Source organism: Chinchilla lanigera, unplaced genomic scaffold (assembly GCF_000276665.1).
Source record: "Chinchilla lanigera isolate Chin_1 unplaced genomic scaffold, ChiLan1.0 scaffold00174, whole genome shotgun sequence".
Taxonomy (NCBI): Eukaryota; Metazoa; Chordata; class Mammalia; order Rodentia; family Chinchillidae; genus Chinchilla; species Chinchilla lanigera.
Window position 1 is genome coordinate 369,514 of NW_004955575.1, and position 25,105 is coordinate 394,618.

Here is a 25,105-nt window from a genome sequence, read left to right on the forward strand (position 1 = left end):
GCCTTCTCACTGAGCTATGTCCCCTTTGCACAGCTCCTGCCCCTCGAGTGAGCACTTGAATTTGTGATCTTCCTCCGTCAGCTTTCTAGAGTGCTGGGATCATAGCTCTACCATTGTGCCCAGTGAAAGCATTATGATTTACAAGCTTCATAATTTTATGCTTTTTGTGGCTTCCTTGTATGGGAGACACTACACATAAGGCAGAGTAGCTTGATTCAGAAATCAGATTTTAGAGATCAAACAAACTTTGTCTTTATTTCTAAATAGGACAGTGGGCAAGTCACTGTAGGTCTGTTAGCTCAGATTGCTCTTCTCTGTGATGGGGTGAATATTAATACCTTTGGATGGGATTGAGTATTGAATGAGATAATGCATCTGACGGATTTAAAAGTTCTTACCATTTAGTATTGAGTAAGCAATAGCTGTTACTGTGTTATTACTATGCTTCTAAAGGAGCAGAACAGCCAAGTTCATTTTTAGTTTCCTCACTAGACACATAAAAAAGTTGCTGGAAGTTAATACAGATTTCTGAAGACACTTGTGCAGCTCCTTAAAACAGGAACAGTTATACATTGATAAAATTTTTCATTATGCCCCCCAAATAGGATGTGTACCTTACAGATAAGAATCGAGCCTGGCTAGTGACATGTGCCTGCAATCCCAACAGTTGGGAAGTTGAGGCAGGAGAATCACTGTGAGTTCAAGGCCAGCCTAGGATATTTAGTAAGACACTGTCTGAAAAACCAAACAAAAATTTGAAATGGTGAATGGATTAATGTTTTATAGGAAGAGACAGTATTGTATTTAAGTTCCTTTCAGCTTTAAACAATTAGATGTTTCTGCTATCATTTTTTAGGATAACGTGCATTTTATATTTCTAGATGAATGTCAGTCTTTAAGGCCTGAGGCGAATGAAAGTGAGTACAGTAAGGAGCACACGCTGTCTTGCACACAGAACCTGGATGACAGTGTGGACGTAGTCTCCAGTGAAAGAGTTGAGGAGAGAAATGACCCCATCCTTTCTGCAAGGTATTTTCTCTGTGTTTATTGGTTTTGTCTACAGTACTTCATCTTGTGTTGGTTGCCGAGAGTACTGACGTCTTTTAAGTGTAACTGTAAACCTACATTTCTCGTGCTAGCTCTGTGTTTTCGCTTCATTTGTTTTGAGCTTTTGGTGCAATATCCTTGATCACTGTTCACTGTCCTATGATACTGCTTTTTCTGATGTTTACTTTGCATTCCCGCTTGGTTAGTGTTTTATCATTTTCTACAAAGATTTTCTTTTCTCTCTTCTTGCTTTTCTTGTTCTTCTTGTTCTTGTTCCTGTTCTTCTTCTTGTTCTTCTTGTTCTTGTTCTTGTTCTTCTTCTTCTTGTTCTTCTTCCTCTTCTTCTTCCTCTTCCTCTTCTTCTTCTTCTCCTCCTCCTTCTTCTTCTCCTCCTCCTTCTTCTTCTTCTTCTCCTTCCTCTCCTTCTCCTTCTCCTCCTTCTCCTTCTCCTTCTCCTTCTCCTTCTCCTTCTCCTTCTCCTTCTCCTTCTCCTTCTCCTTCTTCTCCATCTTCTCCTTCTTCTCCTTCTTCTCCTCCTTCTTCTCCTTCTCCTTCTCCTCCTTCTCCTCCTTCTCCTCCTTCTCTTCCTTCTTTCTTGGTTTTTTGGTTTTTCTCCGGTGCCGGGAACCGAACTCATGACCACCTTGCGCTTGCCAGGCAGACGCTTTTGCCGCTGAGCTAAATCCCCAGCCCCCTCTTCCTTCTTTCTTCTTCCTTCTTCTTTCTTCTTTCTTCTCTTTTCTTCTTTCTTGTTCCTTCTTCTTTCTTCTTTCTTCCTTCTTCTTTCTTCTTCTTGTTCCTCTTCTTCTTCTTCTTTGGTGCTGGGGGTGAAACCCAGGGTTTCTTGCGTGCCAGGTGAGTGCTCAACCCCTGAGCTACAGCCCTAGCCCCTTTACTTAGTTTTTATTACAGTAAAAATTCCAAGAGATCTTCCCTCTTGAGAAAAATTTAAGCATAGTGTATATTGACTCTAAGTGAAGACTACTACTGTATAGCAGGTCTCTGGAATTTTTTTCCTCTTGTGTAATAGAAACTCTATACCCATTGGATTTCCCATTTTGTTTTTGTGCCAGCATCCAGAACAGAATTTCCATATAACCATCCAACTTTTTGTTTCTGTGAATTTGATTACATTAGATATCTCACGTAAATGGAACCATGTAGTGTTTGTATTTTATGTAATGTCCTGGGGGTTCATCATGTTATAGCATAAGCAGTACTTCTTTATTTTTATCACATTGTATTTTTTGTGGTGCTGAGGATCAAACCCAGAACTTTGTACATGTGAAGGCAGTGCTCTGCTACTGAGCTGAATCCCCAGCTGAGAATTTCCTTCTTATGGTTGAATAATATTCTGTTGTGTATGCACACAGTACCTCATTTTCTTTATCTGTGACTCAGTGGGTGAGTGTTTAGGTTGTTTTCATCTCTTGGCTATTGCGTTACGTGGTGGTGAGCACTGGGTTGCAGGTATCTTTTTGGGCTCCTGGTTTCAATTATTTTTGGGGGGGTTAATACCCACATGTGAGATTGCTAAGTCATGGGAGTCCTATTTTAATATTTTGAAGAACCTTCCTACTTTTTCTAGTAGCTGGTGCACTTCATGTTTCCATCAGCAGTTTATAAAGGGTATAATTCTTCCACGTCCTTACCAGTGCATTTTTAGGTCTTTTGATAATAGGTATCCTGGGAGGTAGGAGGTGATATGTTACTATTGTTTTGATTTGCATTTTTGTGATGATTGGTGATGTGGAGCACCATGTCATATCCTGACTAGCTGTTGCATAACTTCTTTGTACAAATGCCTATTAAATCCTTTGTCTAGTTTTATTTAATTGTATATTTGGTTTTTTTGAGACAGGGTCTCATGTGCAATCCAGGTTGGCCAGGAACTCACTATGTAGCCCACATTGGCCTTGAACTTGCAGCAATCTTCTTGCCTCAGCCTCTCAAGTGCTGAGATTACAGGCATGTGTCACCATGCCCAACCTTTTGTCTGTTTTTAAACTGGGTTATTTCTTCTTCTATTACTGAATTATAGGACTTATTTAAAATTTTGGATGTTAACCCCTTATCAGGAATATGGGCTGCAAATGTTTTCTGCCATCAGAAAACATTTGGTTTGCCCTTTTATTCTGTTGTTTCCTTTGCTCTGCAGAATCATTTTAGTTTGATGTAGTTCCACTTGCTTAATTTTGCCTTTGTTGCCTGTGCATTTGGTGTTACATATAAGAAGTCATTGCCAAAGCAATGTTGCAAAGCTTCCCCCATATGTTTTCTCCCCCTCCCATGTTTTTTCCTAGGGAGTCTAAATTTTCTAGTGTTAACAGTTAAATCTTTAATCCCTTCTAATCAAAGTTGATCTTGTGTATGGTATAAAGTAAAGGTCCAGGTTCATTTTTGTTTGTTTTGGTTTTTTTGAGACTGGGTCTCATTACGTAGTCAGGCTGGCCTTGAACTTACAGTGATCCTCCTGCCTCAGCCTCCCAAGTGCTGGGATTACAGGCATGTGCCACCAGACCCACTAAGTTCATTCTTTTTTATGTGGATATCCACTTTTTCTAGCAACTTTGTTGGAGAGACTATCCTTTTCTCATTATGTAGTTGTATTCACTGTTCTGTTCCATAGATTAGTATGTCTGGCTTTATGCCTCTGCCATGCTGTTTGCTTGCTGTAGCTTTGTAATATGTTTTTAGGTGAAGAAATATGAGACTTCCAGCTTTATTATTTAATTTTTTGAAATTTTAATTTATCCCTCTTGGGGTTCTCTGCACTTCTTGAATCTGTGGTATGAGTTCCTTTCATTGTTGGCCATTCTTTTTTTTTTTGGTTTTTCTCCGGTACCGGGAACCACAATTGCTCTATTTTAACCCCATCTTTCCCTTCTCCTTTGTTTTTGTCTAGTCTATTTTCTGTCAGTGTGAATCTCCCTTTGCTTATTTCTTTTTGGTATGGGGATTAAACTCGAGCTGGTACACTAAACTATATCTTCAGCTTTTTTATTTTTTAAATTTTGAGACAGGGTCTTGCTCTGTTGCCCAAGTAGGGCTTGAATTTGTAGTTCTTCCTGCCTCAGCCTCCTAGAATACTGGGATTATAGACATGTACAACCGCTTCGGCTTTATTTCCATTTTCTAGTATTTCTAGAATTATGTACTGTTTCTTTGTTGCTAATTACAGATTACCTAAAGTGTAACTTTGGTGATAACACCAAGAAACTCTTCTACTTAGTGGGAATATGAATTGATACAACTATTATGGAAAACAGCATAGAGATTTCTCAAAGAACTAAAATTAGAAATTCTGTGTGATTCAGTGATTCCTAGGTATCTTCCCTAAAGAGCTATAGATACTGTACCGTGGTGATACATACATATTATAGTTCATTATAGCTGAATCGTGGAAGCATTCAATATGCCCACCAGAAGATAAATAGATAAAAAATGTGGTAGCTATTATGTAATGGAATATTACTCAGCTATAAAGAATACATTCAAGGCATTTGTAGGAAAATGGGTGCACCTGGAAAATATAATGTTGAGGTCAAATAAATAAGACACATAAGCTTAAATACTGTGTGGTAGCTCTCGTTTGAGTAAAACAGAGTACAAATAAAGGGCAGATAAGACACATAAGCTTAAATATCATGTGGTAGCTCTCGTTTGAGTGAGACAAAGTACAAATAAAGAGCATAATAAAGGATGGATCCAAGAAGACAAGGGGAAAGGGCCCGAGACAAGGGCGAGGGGGGAGGGGAAGGGGAAGTAAGAGAGTGAAGGTGGGCCATGCACAGGAAGCTGATGACATCAGTGGGTGTGAACCATGTCATACACAGGAGCTGAGGGTACAACAAGAATGAAAATGAGAGGGGCTTAGAGGCGGAGGGAGGGAAGTGGATGGGAAGAGGAGTTAAGAAAAAAAGAAACAGCTCTATTACGTACATGTACCTCTTCCCCAAGATGAACGTAAACTTTGTGTACTGTGAACATACAATAATAAAGTAAAACTAACTTAATAAACTATATACATTCTCATGATCTTTTTCTAACTTAGGGTAAAACAGGCTTGTAATGATTATTAAAATCCCAATTGATTTTGGTAGACAGTGAGTTCATTCAAAAATTGCCAGATGGCCAGATGTGGTGGCACATGCTTGTAATTCTACCATTCTGGGAGGCTGAAGCAGGGGGATTTCAAGTTTAAGCCCAGCATCTTAGTGGCTGAGCAAGACCCTGTCTCAAAAATAATTTTAAAAGAGGGCTGGAGTGTGGCTCAGTATGAAGACCATGGATTCAGTCCCCAGTACTGCCCCCCAAAAGAATCATATATACAAGCGTTAAGAGTCATGAATGGTGAAGATGGTTGTGAAGAAGAAATGTCTGGAGATTTAGCCTAAAGCTAAAATAATTAAAGCAGCATGATAAAATTGGTTCCATGGAACTGAATGTCTAGTCCAAGAGAAGACATGTAGAATCTGTTAATGACAAGGCTAGTGCTTTGTTTCTTCTTTTTGGGTACCAGGGAAAGAATCCAGGGTCTTTGCACTGTGCACTGAGCTATATCCTCAGCAACCGCCCCTCCCCTCTGCTTTTGTTTTTTGAGACAGGGTCTCACTATGTAGCCCAGGCTGGCCTTGAACTCACTATATAGCCCAGGTTGACCTCAAACTTGCAGCACTACCTCAGCCTCCTGAGTGCTGGGATTATTGGTTTGTCTCCCCGCCCCACCCCTTTGAGACTGAGTCTCATTAAAGTTAGCTGAGTTGCCCAGGCTCGGTTTCACCTTGATCATCCTGCCTCAGCTTCCCAGAGTGCTGGCATTACAGATGTGCTGCCTCTATACCCACGTCAGAGGTGGCTTTAGAATTCAGTGGGCAGAGATTAAACTGTTCATTAGATGGTGCTGAGGTATGAAAAAGATAGTATTAGATCACTGTTTTACCCTACCCATTAAATTACTGATGGATTAAAGATCGTAAAACTGATTGTAAAAGCCTTTAGAAGAATAAGAAAATATCTTTTTCATGTCAAGGATTTCTTAAAACAGGAAGAAAAATTAAACAGACACGCCATAAAAAAAGTAAAAGGCAAGCTGCTGATTTGGAGATTTTATGTTTAACATTAAGCCCAGTAGAATATAAAGAATATATAGAAACTCCTTACTGATATATCAGAAAAAGACAACACCAGTACAAAAAATGAGAAAGGAAAAAGTATGACTAAAGGTAAACATGGTTTGAAACGGTGCTATTTAGTACATGGCTGTCAGTTACATTGTTGTTTCATGTTGCAGATTTTATACCATAGTACCATGCACAGCAAGGACTGCCTAGATGCTATTTATTTATTGGTACCGGGGACCAAACTCAGGACCTGGTGCTTGCCAGGCAGGCACTGTGCCATTGAGCTATATACCCTGGCTCACGAGATGCAGTTTTAGTGAAAGCTAATTCCAAAATGCTACTATGACTTTACACATTCATCCTTCATGAACCCCGCTGAACCAGTAGTTGTTTATTTGGAGTCTGCTGGAGCTCTTTTCCAGTTCTGATTTCGCGGCTTGTTGAGCACTGATAGGTTATGGCTGCTGCTTTGGATGAAGTCACAGCTGGTCATAACAGGATGCAGGAAGGATCACAGAAAAGGCAGTGTAACAGCTCTGATCAGTTTCCAAAGTCCTGGTTCATTTTATGTACTAAAAGAGATCTTCTAAAGGGCCTGAAGATAGCGTTAACCTCGTTTCCGTTTCCTCAGTCATCCACAGGGCAGCACGCCAGCAACAGCCGAGTCCTGTGAATCCAGCCCTTCGGCCCTGTCTCTGTCAGAAGTTGGGATCACAGCACTGTGTGAGGCGAGTCCCGCCGAGCAGACTTGTACAAAAGAAAGAAATGTTGACCAAAAGAGTAAATCCCTGTAGGTATTTTACGTGGTGGGATTTATTTATTTTCAAAATTTTGATAAGGTTTTTAAAGTGTTTTCTTTTTGGTGGTAGTGATGGTGGTGTTGGGGATTAATTTTGATAAGGTTCTTAAAACTTTTTTTTTTGGTGGTGGTGCTGGGGATTAAACCCAGAACTTCATGTGTGCTAGTCTAGCACTGAACCACTGAGCTACCCCCAGCCCTCAGTAAGTTTACGTAAATGATAACATTAGATTTGTTCCTGTCTTACTAATATTTAGGAAATAGAAGGGACCATTAATATATAGACCCATTCAATAGGTCATTATTTTTGTTCTGTTTTGGTTAGTTTTCGGTGTGTTTGTATTTGAGACAGGGTCTTACTCTGCTGTTCAGGCTGGCCTTGAACTCACTATGTAAGTGATCCTCCTGTCTCAGCCTCCTAAGTGCTAAGATTACTGGTGTATGCCACCATGCCAGGCTCTATCATATTTTAGAAAGCCCTGTTTTACCTCAAGATGATAAAATAACTTGCCCGTGTTCTGTATGGTCTCATTGTAATCTTTGATTACTTGGATTTTGCTGTTAGCAAAAGGCAAGGGATGGAGCTAATTCTAGTTTTCCTGAGTTATGTATAATTTCCCCTTACCACTTAATTTTATCTATTTATATTTATTTATTTATTTTTTGTCTTTTTGAGACCAGGTCTCACTATGCAGTTCAGGCTGGCCTTGAGCTCATTTTGTAGCCCAGGCTGGCCTCAAACTCACAATGATCATCCAGCCTCAGCTTCCCAAGTGCTGGGATTATAGGTGTTTGCCACCCTACCTGGCTCTAATTTTTAAAAAATACTATATTTTATATTTTATTTTCTCACTGATTGGGAATACTACCATTAATATACTAAAATCACATGAGTTTTGGAATCATTTTCAATTTTGTTTTTTTCTTATATCTGTTTATTCATATGTAAGTACCAGCAAAGTGTTTTAATTACTTATCCTCAGTGGCATATTTTTAGCATCTGACAGAACAAGTTAGTCTCTTCTGGTTTTTTTTGCTGCCCAGATAGGTAAGGAAACTTTAAAAGTTCTTTATGATTCTGAGTGGATTATTTTATTTTTTATTTTAAAGAGAAAAAATAAAATTTCAAAAGCAAGATATAGGGAAGATAACAATAGTTAATACATTGCATATTGTTATTTCTAAATTAGTTTGAGCCATGTGTGGTGGTGCTTGCTTATAATCCCAGCGCTCAGGGGCTGGGGATTTAGCTTAGTGGCACTGCGCCTGCCTGGCAAGCGCGACGTTGTGAGTTTGATTCCTGGTACCGGAAAAAAACAAACAAACAAACAAAAAAACAACACAAAACAAAATCAGTGCTCAGGAGGCTGAGGCAGGAAGATCACCTCGAGTTCGAGGACAGCCTGAGTTGCATAGTGAGTTCAAGGCTAACCTGAGCTACAGAGCGAGACCCTGTCTCCAAAAAAAAAAATTGAGTGGGTTATTATAGAATGTTTTAGAATTTAATTTGAATATGACTGCGTACTAGTTCCAATTTAATGTTAATCTTTTAGGGAAGCTGATAAAGCAGAAAATGTTAAACTGGTGTTGAGAGGTCGACTCCAGAGACCTAAACCCAATCTGTCAAGGGCGGTTGGGAAGAAGCCAGTTCCTTCACAAGGCAAAACAGACGCAGAGAATGAGAGTTCACATTCAGAAACCTCCGCTGAAAAGGTATGGTGGAAAAAGACATTGTGGAAATTAAAATTATAAAAGTCTTCTAAGTAGTTGGGAGTAAAAATATTTAGCTTAGAGTTACAAACTGTTGTCACAGGTATTAAAACAGATGTAGGAGTTCACACAGTAACATTAGATTTGTTCCTGTTTTACTGATCTCCTGTTTATGCATTTTTTTAAAGAACTCAGACATATCACTTGAAAACCCTTAGGGATAAATCTCTTTTGTTTACTTATATAAAATATTTATTTAAAATATTTCTTATGCCAGTTATACATTAAATTATACCCACAACCATTTAATCTAAACATATACATTATTTTGATTACACTGTCAAAAAGAAAGAAGCCAAACTCTTATAGTCCCAGCACAGGAGGATCATTACAAGTTCAAGGCCAGCCTGGGATACACAGGGAGTTCAGGGTCACCCCAAGGTCCATAGTGAGAACTTGTGGTGATCCTCCTGCCTCAGCCTCTTGGCGTCACAGGTGTGCATCATCATGCCCAGCTTTATATTTATAATTAAAAAAAATTTTTTTTAGGTCAAATAACTTAAAAATGATGGTCAATTTCTTTCTCTTTTTGTGACTGTCATATTTTCTTTTTTTGAACTCAGGTGCCTTGTGCATGCTGAGCAGGTACATAGTGAGACAGGGTCTCACTGTGTATTTCAGGCTGGCCTTGAACTCATAGAAGTCCTTCTGCTATAGTCTTACACATGCTGGGATACAGGCGTGTGTCACTGTGCCTGGCTCTCATTATATTTTTTGTAACATAGCACTATAATCTTGTAGGATTTTATTCTAGAAAATTGGAAAATATAGTTTGATTTAAAAGTCAAAAATTATTTATAATTTCATTACCCAGATGTGACCAGTCTTTCCACATTTACTTTTTCAGAGTTTCTTTGTTTTTCTTCTTCTTCTTTTTTTTTTTCTTTTCGTGATGCCAGGAATCAAGCTTAGGACCTTGAACATGCTAGGCAAACTCTTTGCCACTCAGCTATCTCCCTCATACCTTCTAGATTTTCTTTCTTTTTTTCTTTTTGCAGTATGTGAGATTTAACCCTGGGGCACTGACCTATATCCCCAGCTCTTTTTGTTTTGGGACAGGTTCTTGCTAAATTGCTCAGGTTGGGCTCGAACTTGTGATCCTTCTGCCTCAGCCTCCCAAGCAGTGGGGATTATAGGTGTGTGCTGCTGTGCCCTGCTCATCCAGGCTTTTTTTTAAAACAAGTCTGTGTGGTAGTGTCAGTGAAGGTTTATAGCCTTTGATACCTGACATTTTGTAAATATTTTTCCATGTCTTTATACATCTTTTGAAAACATGATTTTTATGGATATTCTATCAGTGGGACATAACTGAATGTATTTAACTACTTCTTTATTATTGAAGAATGTGTCTCTATAGTATTTGCTATTACATAATGTTCTAGTGAACATTCTGATACCTCAGTTTTTAGCGTGGTGTTGAGTAATGTACTGTATATGGTTATCTGTTTTTAATAGTCTCATCTGCATTTAGGATTTTTAGAAAATCTCTTAGGAGTATAAAAAATTGTTTCATTAATTCTTATTTGATTATTGAAAAGTTGGAACTTTTTTGTGGTGAGATTAAATGGAAAAACTTAAATTTGCAGAATCACATGGAAAAGGATAAAATGAATACATTTGACAGTGGTGGAGTGGAAAATACAGAAAAAGAGAACCCAAAAGCTGAAACTATGTCTAAGTAAGTATTTAGGAAGTGCTGTAGTAACTTCTAAGAATGATTACAGTTATTTGTTTTGTATTTAATAACATCTCAATTTTCTTCTCAGATAATGATACCCTTGAGACTATTTTCAGCCATAAGTGGTGGTGAAACATTTTAATAGCCTCTGTATGCTTGATATTGTGGGCAAGAGTTGTGGTATGGGTACACTGCTTTAGTAATTACATTCTCCCTCCACTTTATTAACAAGACCTTTGTTAACATATATTTTTACCATTAACAAAATCTTGCTAGGCATTGTGGCACATGCCTATAATCCTAGCACTTAGGACTGCCACAAGGTGAGGCCAGTCTGAACTACAAAGTGAAGGGCCAGGGATGTAGCTCAGTGGCACATGCACCTGCCTGGCAAGCACAAGGTCCTGAGTTCAATCCTCGGTACCCCCCATAAAAAAAAAAAAAAAATCCCTTTTTGAACTACAAAGTGAGACCTTGTGTCGAAAAGATTCTTTTTTGGTGAAATCAGTGGTTAAGATATGTTTCTGGGCCCAGTGTGGTGCTGCACATTTGTAATCTCAGCACTTGGAGAAGCTAAAGCAAAAGGGTTGCAAGTTTGAGCTCAGCCTGGGCAGTTTAGCTAGTTTGAGAGGCCCTGTCTCGAAAAGTAAGGTGTGTTTCTGATAAGAAAAGTACGTGTCTGATGAGCTATGTTTATAGTAAGGGTTTTCAAAAGGGAATACTTGATATGGAGATCTAGAACAGCCTAGTCCCAGTTTGACTCTGACCAGTAGATTCCATACTGTTCCAGTGACTGCCATTTATGTTGTAATTTGGGCCTAGGCCCCTGCAGTTGCACATTCTACAGTATTATTCTGAATGGAGGCTAATGGTCTGACATCACTGGCGGATGTAGATTTTCCAGCTTTATAATGAAGTTTTGATTTGCAAATACATTTTGTAGTCAGGCTTCCAGGGCTATATCTGTTTGAAAGAGTAGGATGTAGGTATATGAAGATCTTTGACAGTGTTCCTCAAGACACTTGTATCTTATATTCAAATGGGTTATTTATTCATGTCAGGGAAAAGGAGATATAGAAAAAATATGTACATTTATGAATTGAGAATAAACATTGAATTTGTTCCTTTTGTGGTTATTCTAGTGTAAGTGGAAAAACTTGTCTCCTGGGTGATAATCAGCCGAAGGCTCCCAGACCTGCACGATTGCTGAGGGGCCGATTACAAAGACCAAAGCCAAATGTAGGGAAAGCTGCAGAGGGAAAAGGAACAGTCACATGCCAAGAAGAAGGTGGAGCCAGTGGGGAGGAGAATCCCAGTGAATCACCTGTTAACAAAGATGTGAGTATTTTGATTGTTCTTAAAATTTGTTAAACAAGTACACAAGCCTTACATAAATTTCTCATTCCTTTTAAAAACAACATGGCTGCATGATTTGTGTACTGTACATTATTTATTAAATTTATGGCTAAAATCTCATGGCTAGCAGCAGTTGCTAATTGTAAAGGCAGGTTATATTTAGAGTATTTACAGGATTGTTAAGTGCTTTTTAACCTTACCTCATATTTGGACTTGCTTTTCCCTGTCCCTCAGTGAATATTTGTTTTTTTGTTTGTTTGTTTTTTGCGACAGGGTCTCACTATGTAGTCCTGGCTGGCCTTGATCTTGCTATGTAGCTAAGGGTGGCCTCAAAATTGTGGCAATCTTCCTTCCTCAGCTTCCTGAGCGTTGGGATTACAGGCCTGCACCACCATGCCCAGCTCTTAAGTGAATATTTAAATAGTCTTTCCCTTTTGAAAAGATAGTTCAATGTGTGGCTCAACATTGGCTTAACAGAATAAAATGTTAAAAGCTTTCCACTAAAATATAATTCCACGGACAAAGATCATGAATTTTAGATGATACACATAATCTTTGTGAAAAGGGTGAGAGTCAGCATGCTTTGAGCTTGGGTTTCTTCTCGTATGAGTCCTGTGTGTGATGCAGTGGTACCAATCAGAAGGAATCCGAGAGACATCTTTTGACCGATGACACTGGGGTGCCACTAGCTCTGTGGTTGGGCCTTAAAGAGTGGGCACTTGGTAGTTGAAAGGGCACCTTCTGAAATTTTCTAAGATACTTAAATCACCCTTAACCAAAAAATAAGCCATTCATTAAAAAGCATCCTTTGAGTATCATTTTTTTTTTTGATACCGAGATTCAAACTCACAGCCTCGCCCCTGTGCTACTGAGCTATATCCCCGGCTTGAGTATCATTTTATAATTTTGAAATTTTTACTGTTTTCATTGTACTCAAGTCAAAACTTGCAGTGAAATTTAAAAAAAAATTATGTATCTCATTGTGAAACCTAAAAGATTAAAAAAATTTGTTTTAAAGATACCTCAGTGGATGGAAGATCAGTCACGTAAAACTTCAGAGTGTGAAGACCTCCTAAAACAACCTGAGACGAAACACACTTCTTTTCACAATGTGCAGCCACAGGAGCACAGGGCACTTAATGAGTGTCTAAGGTGAGAATCATTCGATTGACTGTAATTTTCGAGCTTTTATTTTCTAGACCATCAGAACTCACTTTGTCAGTGGAAGTGGTTTTGGCTCCTGCGTGGCCTTCCTCAGAATTCTCTTTGTTTGTCAGGGGCCATCAGCTTCCACACTGACATGCCACTCTTTTCTGTGTTTAGTTGCTCCAGGCATTGTTGTCATTAGTACTGAGAGAGGCAGATCCTATTATTTAGCATTACTCACCTTTGCAAAAAAGGTAAAAATGGTCAGTTTGCACAAATTAGAAGGAATTCTTTATTTTTATTAGCTCCTGTCTTTTTGAATTGTTTTATTTATTTATTTGTTTATTTTTAGTCTTTTTGAGACAGGGTCTCACTGTGCCGTTCAGGCCAGCTGTGAGTTCACTTTGTAGCCCAGGCGAGTCTCGAACTCACAACGATCTTCCTGCCTCAGCCTCCCGAGTGCTGGGATTAGGGTGTGCACCACCACGCCCGGCTTTAAACTGTTTTTAAATTTTAATTGACAATAGTGATAATTTTGGGGGATGTAGTTGTGACATTTCAGTACATGTATATAATACATTATGATCAGATCTGGGTAATTGGCAAATTTATCACTTCAGATATTTATCATTTGTTTGTGCTGGAAACATCCTTAAATTTTCTCTACTAGCTATTTTAAAATAGTTCACTAATTGTGGTCAACCGTAGTCCTGCTGTGCTATAGAACATAAATTATTTCTCCTACCTAGTTTTACCACCATATCCATTGACCATCCTTTGCCTCCTGCCGATGGACTTGCCTTCTGATTGTTTCCTTTGCTGTGACATTGTCACCAGACAGGGTTCAAGGAGGTCCCTAAAGCAGAAAATGGGGACCCTTAACTTACCCCAAACAGTTTGCTTACTCCCATTGTAGAAAAAGAATTTTTAAGACCCCTCAATAAGAGTTATGAAGAAATCTATTAGGCAGAAATTAAAGAACACAAAAAGAAAACAGAGTACGCCCCCTCGAGAGGGGCCCTGTGTACTTCCTAACAGATCTTTTTTTAAAGCTTTTGCCGTAAATGTGTATATATGTGTATGTGTGTGTATATTCATTCAGTTTGATGTGGCTGAATAAATGTAGTGTTTAATTTGATCTAGCTGTTGCCCAGTATTAATGAGCTTTTAAAACAATCACTAAGAGCTTCTTCATTTGTTTTATATCATTTTTTATCCTTTTTTGTTTGTTTGTTTGTTTTCTGCTACTAGGAATCGAACTCACGACCTTGCGCTTGCCAGGCAGGCTCTGTGCCCCTGAGCTAAGCCCCTAGCCCCTCATTTTTTATCCTTGATAATGACTAAGACAGCTGAATTCTGCTTTTCTGGAGAACAAGGTGCTTGTTCTAGATAGTGGTTGACTGCATGCCCAGTGGCATTCAGCAAAATATTGTGTATTTAATATGTCATTTTGTTGCTTTTGTTTCATGAGATTATAAGCTCTTAGAGAAGGGTTTGTATAAAAAAATCTTGTTTTAAATTGCTTTTTAAGTGTGGAGCTAGGTGTGGTAGTGTATGCCTGTAATCCCAGCCTTTGGAGGCTGAGGGGTTTGAGGCCACCCTGGGCTACAAACTAAGTTCAAGGCCAGCTTGACTACATAGTAAGATAATGTCTCAAGAGACAAAACAGCAGACAACTCCCCCTGCCAAAAAACAATGGCGTGCAGGTGTAGTTCTTAGTCCTAAGACTTCTTTTTCAGATCGTACCTCTGTGTGGCTATGTGAGTGAGATGGCCAAGCCTGTTCTGGCCAGGTGCATGTCCGGGGAAAGGCAGTAGAAGCGAAGAGGTAGAAGTGGTGGATACACTGTGATGTAGTGCTGGGGAGTGCACAGGGGGCTCCAGCCAGTGTGTGCATGGGCCGCGCTGGGTGACAGTGAGCTCGTCAGGGCCACTAGCTGCTAATTGAGTGAACTCAGTAGACATTTGTACATATATTGATACATAAGTATATTTAATTTAATATTTCACTATCATTTTAAAAGATAAGACCCCCACCGCCTAATTTTTAAATTTTACCGCTAGATTCCTTTCTGTTTTTGGAACTGGAGATTGAACCCAAGCTTTTGTGCTTTGTAAATAAGCACTCTATCATTGCACTGCATCCCCACCCATTTCATTTTATTTTACTATGCTCTTTATTTGTACTTAACTTGACTACTTTAATTTTGTTTTTTTGAGACAGAGTCTTACTATGTAGTCCAGGCTGACCTTTAACTTGCTATGCAGCCCAGGCTGACCTTAATTTGCAGCAATCCTGCCTCAGCCTTCCCAGTGCTAGGACTACAAGCATGCACCAGCACACCCAGGTTATTTTATTTTGAGACAGGGCCTGTCTTAGGTGCCTAAGTTGATCTCAAATTTGAGATCTTCCTGTCTTCTTAGCCTTCTGAGCAACTGGGATCACACGTGTGTGCCATCCAACCTGTCTTCCTTACTACATTTCTTCTTCTTCTTCTTCTTCCCCCTCCCTTACCCTCCCCTCCCCTCCCCTCCCCTCCCCTTCCCTCTCCTCTCCTCCCTCCCCGTCACCTCCCTTACTCTCCCTCCCCTCTCTTCCTCTCCTCTCCCTCCCCTCTCTTCCTCTCCTCTTCCTCTCCTCTCCCCCTCTCCTCCCCTTCCCTCTACCCTTTCTAGCACCCTCTTCCTGCTGGAGATTCAACCCAGGGCCCTATAAGCACATGCTCTACTGCTGAGCTCTTAATTTTTTTACATTTTAAACGGGTATTTTCATAGTGATCTCTTAACCACCATCTCTTTGACTGAGAGTCTGATTTAGAACTTGATTGTCTTTCTTATTTTTAATAGCATTCAAGAGGATAATCGAGCAAATGTACTCAAACAGGTCCCAGTTGTAAGAACTCGTTTTCAGAAACCAAAGCCAAATATAGTGAGAGGAATTGGAAGAAAAGATATTCCTTCAAAGGAAGAGGTACCAGAGGAGAGTCTTGTCTTTGGGGAAGGGACAGCAGGGATGAGAGAACTTGTGAGACCAGACACCTCACCAGGGGAGAGCATTCCAGTGGTCACCACTGCTACTTCTAAGGAAATGCAGTCAGATTTAAGAGAAACTGGAAAAGGAGACATCTCTCCCAGTGAGAACATACAAGAGGGGACTGATGTCACTGTGGACGTGGGGACAGGGTTGAAAGCAGCTGGGATGAAGAGTCCCCCAAGAGAGAAAACACCAGAATTGACTGATCCCACTGGGGAAATAGAGACAAATTTGGAGGAAAGCAGAAGAAAAATATTCCCACAGGAACATGACCCAGAGGAGATCAAGACTATAGGTGCAATAGAAACAAGACTGCAAAAAACTGGAAGAGAGATCGCGGCAGGGGAGAGGAGGCCAGAGATGACTGATGTTGCTGAGGAAAGACAGATGAATTTGGAAGAACCTGGAAGAAGAGAAATACCTGTGACAGGAAAGGTCCCAGAGGAGGTCAGAACTATAGGTGAAATGGAAACAGATTTGAAAGACCTTGAAGAAGTTTCCCAAGGGGAGAAGGTACTAACAGAGGTCAGTACTCTAGGGGAACGGGAGATGGATTTGAAAGAAACTGGACAAGGAGACATTTCCACGATGGAGACAACTTTAAGAAAGATGACCGTCACTGAGGAAACAGAGGCAGATATGAAAGAAACTGAAAGAGAAATTTCTTTGAGGAAGAAAGGCGCTGAGGAGATTGGTGGTGTTGAGGAAATGGTGGCAGATTTGGAAAAAACTGGAAACACGGACATTTCTCCAAGAGAAAACAAACTGGAGGAGCCTGCTACCTCAGGACAGACCGAGACAGATACGCTGCAGAAGAGGAGTGCTGACCGCAGCACTGAGCCTTCCCCGGACGTGAGAGTACGTATTTCGCTGTCCTCTAAAAGACTGTGAACTCTTTCTCAGAGAAAAGTTACCAAATAGTTCTGTAATTAACTTTTTTTATCTTTATTTATTCACATGTGTCATGCATTGATTACATTCATAGGGAATTTGTACCTGTGCATAGAGTATCTTAGTTCCTTTTTGTCCGCTCCCTTCCCCTCCCTTTAGCTCTTCTTCCTCTCCCCATTCACAACAGCTTTGTCTCCAGTTTTTCTTCCATTCTGCTTTTTTCATTTTTCCCTTCCTTACCTTCCCCTCCACCACTTGTTCCCCTTCCCATTTGAACATGTTCTGTCTACTTCCCAATATCTGACTTCCATTGTGTTCCTTTGGGCTTCTCATACAAGAGAAACAATGTGATATTTAAATTTATGTGTCTGATTTATTTCACTTAAGATTGTAGTCTCCAGGTGTATCCATTTTCCTACAGATGACTTACGTTTATCCTATTTTTATGGCAGAGTAGTGTTCCATTGCATATAAAAACCACATTTTCTGTATGCATTCGTCCATTGGTGGGCAGATAGACTGTTTCCAAGGTTTAGTTCTTACAGATTGTGCTGCTATAAACATGGGTGTGCATGTATCCTATATCAGCATGGTTTGATGCTTTTAACTCTTTCAGGAAAATACCAAGAAGGGGAATAGCTGGGTCAAATGGAACCTCTACTTTTAGTTTTTTAAGGAATCTCTGTACTGATGTCCATACTAGTTGTATCAATTTACACTCTCAACAGCAGTGGAGAAGAGTTCCTTTTTTCCCCACAGACATGCCAGCATTTGTTATTGGTTGATTTCTTAATGATCGCTGTTCTTTCTGGAGATGTTTTAATTTGCACTTGTTGAATGACCAGTGATGTTGAGCATTTCTTCATATATTTATTTGTTGTTTGTAGTTTTTCATCTGAGCAATGGCTATTCAATAATTCCATAGTTATTGCCCTTAAGTCCAATAATACTTAAATCACTAGAAGTCTTTCCATTCTTGAACATTGTTTTAGGAACTTGAAGAAACTGTAAATTGTTTTTAAAAAAGAAACTGTAAAATTTTTCTAATTGTGGAAAAGTTACTATTTTTTTTTTTCCTCCAGTCCTGGCATCTTCATATTGAGCTACATCCCCAGCTGTTTTTAAAAATGTTTTTATTTTGAAAATTTTATTTATTTTGAGGCAGGGTTTGGCCAAGTCATTAAATTGCCCAGACTGGGCTCAAACTTGCAATCCTCCTTCCATAGCCATCCAGAGTGCTAGCATTACAGGTGTGTGCTATTGTGCCTGGCTGAAAAGCTACTATTTTTTTTCCCCAAGAGGTTGGTTTTATTTCCACCATCACTTCAAATTGTGGAGGTAGTCCCTCCCAGCTACCCCAGTGGATATTTCTGGAGACTGTGCGTAGTCTTGAGGTTTCTGGCCCCTGGTCGCCGGCTTCCCAGATCATCGCTTGAGGTGCTGGAGTCCCCAGGCTGTGCTAGCTGTCTCCCTTTCTTCATTTAGAAGAGCTGGTCGGAACTCTAGGGGATGCTTTTCTTTCCCGAATACCCTTGAAGGGGTCTTTGTGCCTCCCTTGTTTTCTTGGGCATCTTGCGCTTGAATTTAGGTGGTGAAGGAGCCCTTTTCTTCTCTCTCATGAGGGTGCTGAGGCCTCCTTATTCAGTATCTGCTTTAAGTACTGCTGGTTTCCAGCACATCTTTCTCACTAAGTGCTTCTCAGTGGTCTACAGCTGCTATTTGTAATAGCAGTCTGAAGTTACTCTTTCAGATAAAAGGACTGAACTTGTACTGACCTTAGTATGAGCATAATATTGGAATCATTTCTTTTGGCAATATCTGTTTTTCTCTGTATTTCTTGCTCTGCCACAATTTCTTCACTTTTAAAAATTGCTTTTTTGCCTAGCATGGTGGCACATGCCTGTAATCTTAGCACTTGGGAGGCTGAGGCAGGAGAATCACAAGTCCATTCTGAGCCTGGGCCATGAATCAAATTTAAGGCCTGAAATCAACCAAACAAAAAACAAAACTATACAAAAAAATTGCTTCTTTTACAGTTTATTCTCTTGTAACATTTTCGTGGTCTTTTTTTCTGAGTTTTTGGGTAGGCAGTGGCACTTACGGTTTGGAAAAATCATAATACACAATATAAAAGGAAGACTTGTGAATTCTGGGTCTTAACTGTTATGTGTTAAGTTGGATTTTGTTTGTTTTGTTTTTGGAGACAGGTATTGCTATGTATTCAGGCTGGGCTTGAAAACATTCTGTATTCTAGGGTGGCTTTGAACTCAATTCTCCTCCTGCCTCAGCCTTCTGAGTGCTGGGGTTCAAGCATATATCATCATACCTGGCCCAGCTTATATTTAAAAATTAAGAAACAAACTTCTAAGTGGTTAGAGGAAGGAGCTGAGGATTTAGCTCAGCGGCACAGCGCCTGCCTGGCAAGCTCAAGGTTGTGAGTTCAATTCCCGGTACTGGAAAAAAACCAAAAAAAAAAAGTGGTTAGAGGAAAGAGTATAGAACAGTAAGCTTTCTTTGAAATGTGAGATATTGATGGACTCTCCTGTATATGCTGGTTTACTGTCACTGTTTCTGCAGCACATTGCCAGTGAAGTACAGCCAGTGGTGCACACATCTACAGAAGGAAGTATTTCTGAAAAGGAACGGTCAGATCACTTATGTTGTTTGAAGATTGTTTCACAGACTTCTGAATTTGGTAAAACAGACGACCAGGGGATACAACCTCCAGATGTTCCCGAGCACTTTTTAGATACTAATTTAAGGTACAAGTATATAGGGCTTTGTGCCTTTTTTACCCCCCCTTCTCTGAGGTACTGGGGATTGAACTCAGGACCTTCACACTAAACTACATCCCATCCCTTTTTATTTTTCATTTTGAGACTGGGGCTCACTAAGTCACTCAGTTGCTCAGGCTCCTGCCTCAACCTCCCAAAGTGCTGGGATTACAGGCATGTGCCACTATGGCTGGAGGTTCTGTGCTTTTAAAGAAAAACCATAGGAACCATATGTACTTGCTGTTTTGCCTGTTCACAGTAGCCCACTCTTGTTGTAGCGTGTATTTTTATTTTTTCCTTCTTTTTCCTCAGCCCAAACTTGTTCTGCAGAGTGTTTTCTTTCCCTACCCTTCCGGTTTTTTTCCTCCTTCCTTTAATAAGTGTGAAACTGTCACTATTCAAGGAAAAAGAAAAGAAAGTTATACTTGTGTGTCATGTTACACTGAGATTTCAAGGCATAAGAAACACAAGGTAGTGTTTGAGACTTTCAGATAGTTTTGGGAAGACAGGGATAGAGAATTGAGATTATTCTAATTGATTGTGAAAATTACTAACACATACAAAGCTGTGTAAAATGCACGCTCTTGAATCAGTATAGGCTTGACAGTCAGTGTTTGCTTTGTGCAGAGATGATGCGATTCCTGAGGCATATACCTCCACTGTAGCCTCATGCTTGTCAGGGTCTATCAAATAGTTCCATTTCTTTTCCTGTTAAGAATTAGGATTGGACAGTGGCCTTGGAAGTCAGAATGCGCTAAGGAGTGTGTAACAGCTCACCCGCCAAATCAACTAGCCCTGAAAATGGATGGCGCTGGAGCGTCGGGCCCCTACCCGGCCATTGCCAGCAGTCGGATCTGGACAGGAGCGGGGCTGGGTTTTTTTTAAAGAATAAATAAATAAAAAAGAATTAGGATTGCTGAGTATAGTGTCACATTCCTGTAATCCAGCACTTGGGAGGCTGAGGCAGGAGGGTCCCTGCATGTTTGAGGCGAGCCTGGGCTGCAAAGTGAGTTCAAGGCTAGCCTGGACTACAGGGTGAGACCCTGTCTCAGGCGGAAAAAAAAAAAAAAAAAAAAAAGGAAAAAAAATTAGGATTACATTTTTGTTGTAGTCTCTAAGATTGTCCTAAGACTCCACTTCTATTGCCCCTTCAGTTCATTCTAAAAGTTTGATAATCCTTGTTCCAAAAGCAAATCTCTTCCTCAAGAACAGAAGCCACTTGAAGTGAAACCAGCACCTTTTGTGAGAAGTCGATTCAAAAAACCAAAGCCAAACTTAGCAAGAGCAGCTTCAAAGAAAGAGACTACAGACACAGAGAAATATGTGCCTGAGAAGAAGCTGGAAACAAATCAGATGGAAACCATTGCGATTCAGGAGGACAGTGAACAAGCTAATCCTTTCCCTTCTCGACCTGTGAGTGGCTACGTGACGGTTTGGGGGCATTAGTTACTATGGTTATTAAATGCTCCCACGTGTCTTGATGTCATTTCTGTCCCTGTGGTACTGCTCTCCTGTGTGAGTGCCTCGTTGCTGCGCGTAGTCTGTGGCAGAGGCTGTGGTGTCTGATGATGGGCAGGTGTGAGGTGGGAGGCATTGAGGAAGCTGGGGCTCCACCTGTGGCTCAGCCTTTGCACCCACAGCCAAATAATGTAGTGTGTCCCTGTAGAGGACAAGTGGGAACAGCAGTCCTGTTTTATTTTACATTGCTGTGAAGATGAGAAGTTAAAAGCCTGATAGAAGTTTTTTTGTTTTTTTTTTTTTTTGGTTTTTCTCCGGTACCGGGAACTGAACTCATGACCTTGCGCTTGCCAGGCAGGCGCTTTGCCGGTGAGCTAAATCCCCAGCCCCTAAGCCTGATAGAAGTTGAATTGGGTATTTTGTTTACTTTTTGTTTTGTTTTTTGCAGCAGGGCCTCTCTGTGTAGTTCAGGCTGGTCTTGAACTCAACAGTGGTCCTCCTGCCTCAGCCTCCTGAGTGTTGGGATTATAGGTGTGTATCACCACACTCGGCTTTTATTTACATTTTTAATTTAGCCCATAATAGGTTAAGATTGTTTGAGACAGCATCAAAAATTTTGAAATGAAATATCAACACTCATAAATTGAATGTTTTACACACACAGAGTACATTTTAGAATTAAAATTCTTACCTGGTGTTATGTACATGCCTCTAATCCCAGCATTTGGGAGACTCTGATAAGAGGAACAAGAGTTTGAGGCCAGTCTGAGAAATTTAGTACAACCCCATCTCAACAAATCAAGGAAAAACAACAAAAAATTAATTAATTTGTAGCATCTTAAAATTGCATAGTTCTTAACTGTACATTAATATTTATACTTTTTATCCTTGCCTTATGTTCTATTAATTACTATGATGATAAAATTTTTAATTGGAAAAATATATGTATATACTAAAAATAAGAGCCTTATTTTCTGTGCTGGGGATTGAACATAGGGTCTTGCACATGCTAGGCAAATGCTCTGTCACTGAGCTTCGTTGCTGTGCTTTACAGTGTCCCATGTATCCTTCTACCTTGGCTTAATCATACAGCAAATGAAAACATGCACCTAAGCTTTTCTGTATAATTACTAGTTATAAAAATAATAAAATGTGCAGAAGTTTTTATTGTTTAGCAAAAATGGCACCAGACCTTGCCTTTTGATTTTTCCAGTTAACACAGTAGTCTACCTTTTTTGAATCAGTGCAGAGAAGTTTACTTTTTAATTGGCATTGCAAAGAAATGCCTGCCTGGCAAGTGCAAGGTCCTGAGTTTGATTGCCGGTACAAAAAAGAAAGAAAAGAAATTAGAAGTAGAAGTTTGTTTAATCTCCTACTGATACATTAGTCTTATTTCCGAGGTATAAAAAAGAACCTTTCCTTTGGAGGAGGAGTTTATTTAGTGGTGGTAGGAATTTTTTTTTTTCCTTTCTTATTTTGGTATCTAGGCAAACATCCTGTCAGTTAGCTACATCCTCAGCTTTGGGGATGGGCTGGGGTTGCTATAATAAGTCTCTTTGTGTATATTCTTTAGATGTTTAAGTGTTTTATTGGATGAATTTCTAGAAGTGGAATTGCTGGAATTTAAAATTTTGATAAAATACGGTTTGTTGCCATGTACAATGACTATATTGATTTATTCTAATAGTCCATGAAAATTTTAATCTGCATATAGTTTTAGCAACCTTGGATAGCATTTTTGTTTTTTCTGCTTTCTAGGATGCGACTTCCCTAATGACATCAAGAGAAAAAGATAAACCAGGTGGTGAGAAGGAGGCAGCTGTGCTGTTACAATGTATACAGACTGAGAGGGACAGCACCCCAGCATGTGCTTGTGAGCTCACAGAGGGTTCTCAGTCGGGGCAGACCCAGGAAAATGACTCAGCCGCTCCCATGGGGTAAACAGAGATATTTCCTTGAAAATCTAAAATAAGAAAGACATTTCTTTTAGATATTTACTTTTATTAAAATGCGTTAATGTATTTTTAAATGAATATCAAGAATACTTGGTTTATTTTCATTGATATGGCAGACCACCTGAAATAGAAAATCAGATGGAATTCCAAACTTTAATGCTTATTGGTAGCTATTCATTAACTGCTTAAGATTCTATACAAAGCAGTTAAAATATATATAAATTATGTATAATACATAGCAACTCTTACCTTTAAAAACATTTGTAAAATGTACATGATATAAAATTGACCATTTTAACCATTTTTACTTGTACTACTTGGTGGCGTTAAGTGTATTCATATTGTATATTCATATTGTATAGTCAGCACTGTCCATCTCCAGAACTTTTATTTTCACAAACTGAAACTCTTGTTCCCACTAAATCTTAGCTCTCATTACCCTCTTCTGGTTCCTGGTAACCACCTGGTAACTGTTTATTTATAAATTTGGCTCTACTAGGTACATTGGATAAGTTTATTATGTTTTGAGAAGTAAAGTGACGTATATTTTGTATCATATTTTTATCAGGAGAAAGTTACTTCCTTGAATGGTAAAAGAATATTTTCATAGTGAGTAGCTGTCAACATTTTACTGTCAGGCTCTGTCTTAGTTACTTTTCTCTTATTACTGAGACAGAATACCTGACACCCAAGTTAAAGGGGGAGAGGTTTATTTGCCTCACAGTTTGTAGAGGTATCAGTCAGTAATTGGCTGGCTCCAAGGCAGGTGGCTTGCCACATAGGCATTGAAGAGGAGAAACAGTTTGTGGCGGATAGAAGGTAGCACAGCAACAAAGGATGTCCGCAGCTCTTTGTATCCTTTATATCTTAAGCAGGCTACCTATGGCAAGTAGCATTCACACCCTTAATCTTAGTGCCCTTGATCCTAGCATTGCACTGTGATTCAATTCCAGTGTCATACACTCTAGATCCAGCCATCTCTGAAAAAGCCCCACCTGGACCACATGCAGCCGTGGGGAGGACGTCTAAACACAAACCGTACTAGGCTCCCTCTCTTTCTTCCTGTCTCCTTTTCTAGGATTCAAAAGATAAACACTTCCCAACAAGAAATGAAGGAAAGTATTACTCAAATGGTTCTACCAACGAGGGCCCGACTTCAGAGGCCCAGACCAAATGTAAGAAATGCTAGACATAGGCAAGTAGTAGAAAGAAGTGAAGCCAAAGGAATGATGAAAGATGAAGCAACAGTGCTACAAAAAGATGAAACTAACAAGAAATCGCTGACAGTGGTGAGTTGTTGTGTAACTAAACTGAACACTTTAATGCATAATAAAATATCAAGTGATGATTTGGACTTGATTTAGAATAATAATGTAATCTAACATTTATTCTCCTCAATGAATACATAGTGTATCCAGTTTTGTTTCAGACTTACTATTTTTTGTGGTGCTGGGGATTGAACCTACGTCTTTGTGCATGCTGGGCAAGTGCCCTACCACTGAGGTACATCTCAGCCTTGGAATTTTTTTCCTCCTCATAGTATGTAGCAAGTAGCTACGTTTATTGACGATTACAGGATGGTAACAGGAATAGGAAGAAAAAGAGAGTGAAGGGAAAAAGGAACTTGAGGGCAAAAGGAAAAAGGGACTCAAGTGTGAAGGAAAAGAAAAAGGGCCCTGGATTTTTTTAAGGGAAAAGAAACTTCCTTTTTCTCCTAGCGACATCATTCATTATGAAACATTTAATCAGTACAAAGTAGTATAGTAAATGACTCAAATCTCACCACTCGGAAGTAACCACTAAAAAACCTTTGCATCTTTTTTGTTTTGTGATGGAGGGTATTCAATGCAGGATCTTATGTTTTGTTTTTGGAGACTCTCGATATACAGTTCAGGCTGGCCTTGAACCAGCTTTGTAGCCCAGGCTGACTTTGAATCTGCAGTGATCCTTTAGCCTCAGCCTCCTGAGTGCTGAGATTACATGTGTGCACTACCACAACCAACATTTTTCTTCCTTTTTTCCTTTTTTCCTTCTTTCTTTCTTTCTTTCTTTCTTTCTTTCTTTCTTTCTTTCTT

General features: G+C 39.6%; 1 protein-coding gene across 5 annotated transcripts in view; it reads left to right on the plus strand.

Moving 5' to 3' along the window:
- The window catches only part of Bdp1 (B double prime 1, subunit of RNA polymerase III transcription initiation factor IIIB), a 99,587-nt gene that overhangs the window by 38,831 nt on the left and 35,651 nt on the right, over positions 1–25,105 (plus strand). For all 5 annotated transcript variants that reach the window (XM_005413925.2, XM_005413926.2, XM_005413927.2 and 2 more), the window contains exons 11-21: positions 882–1,029; positions 6,802–6,960; positions 8,523–8,682; positions 10,326–10,417; positions 11,560–11,755; positions 12,792–12,925; positions 15,766–16,810; positions 19,421–19,605; positions 20,808–21,030; positions 22,834–23,012; positions 24,109–24,319. In XM_005413925.2, the coding sequence (XP_005413982.1) occupies positions 882–1,029; positions 6,802–6,960; positions 8,523–8,682; positions 10,326–10,417; positions 11,560–11,755; positions 12,792–12,925; positions 15,766–16,810; positions 19,421–19,605; positions 20,808–21,030; positions 22,834–23,012; positions 24,109–24,319 (2,732 nt within the window). The remainder of the gene's footprint in view (positions 1–881; positions 1,030–6,801; positions 6,961–8,522; positions 8,683–10,325; positions 10,418–11,559; positions 11,756–12,791; positions 12,926–15,765; positions 16,811–19,420; positions 19,606–20,807; positions 21,031–22,833; positions 23,013–24,108; positions 24,320–25,105) is intronic.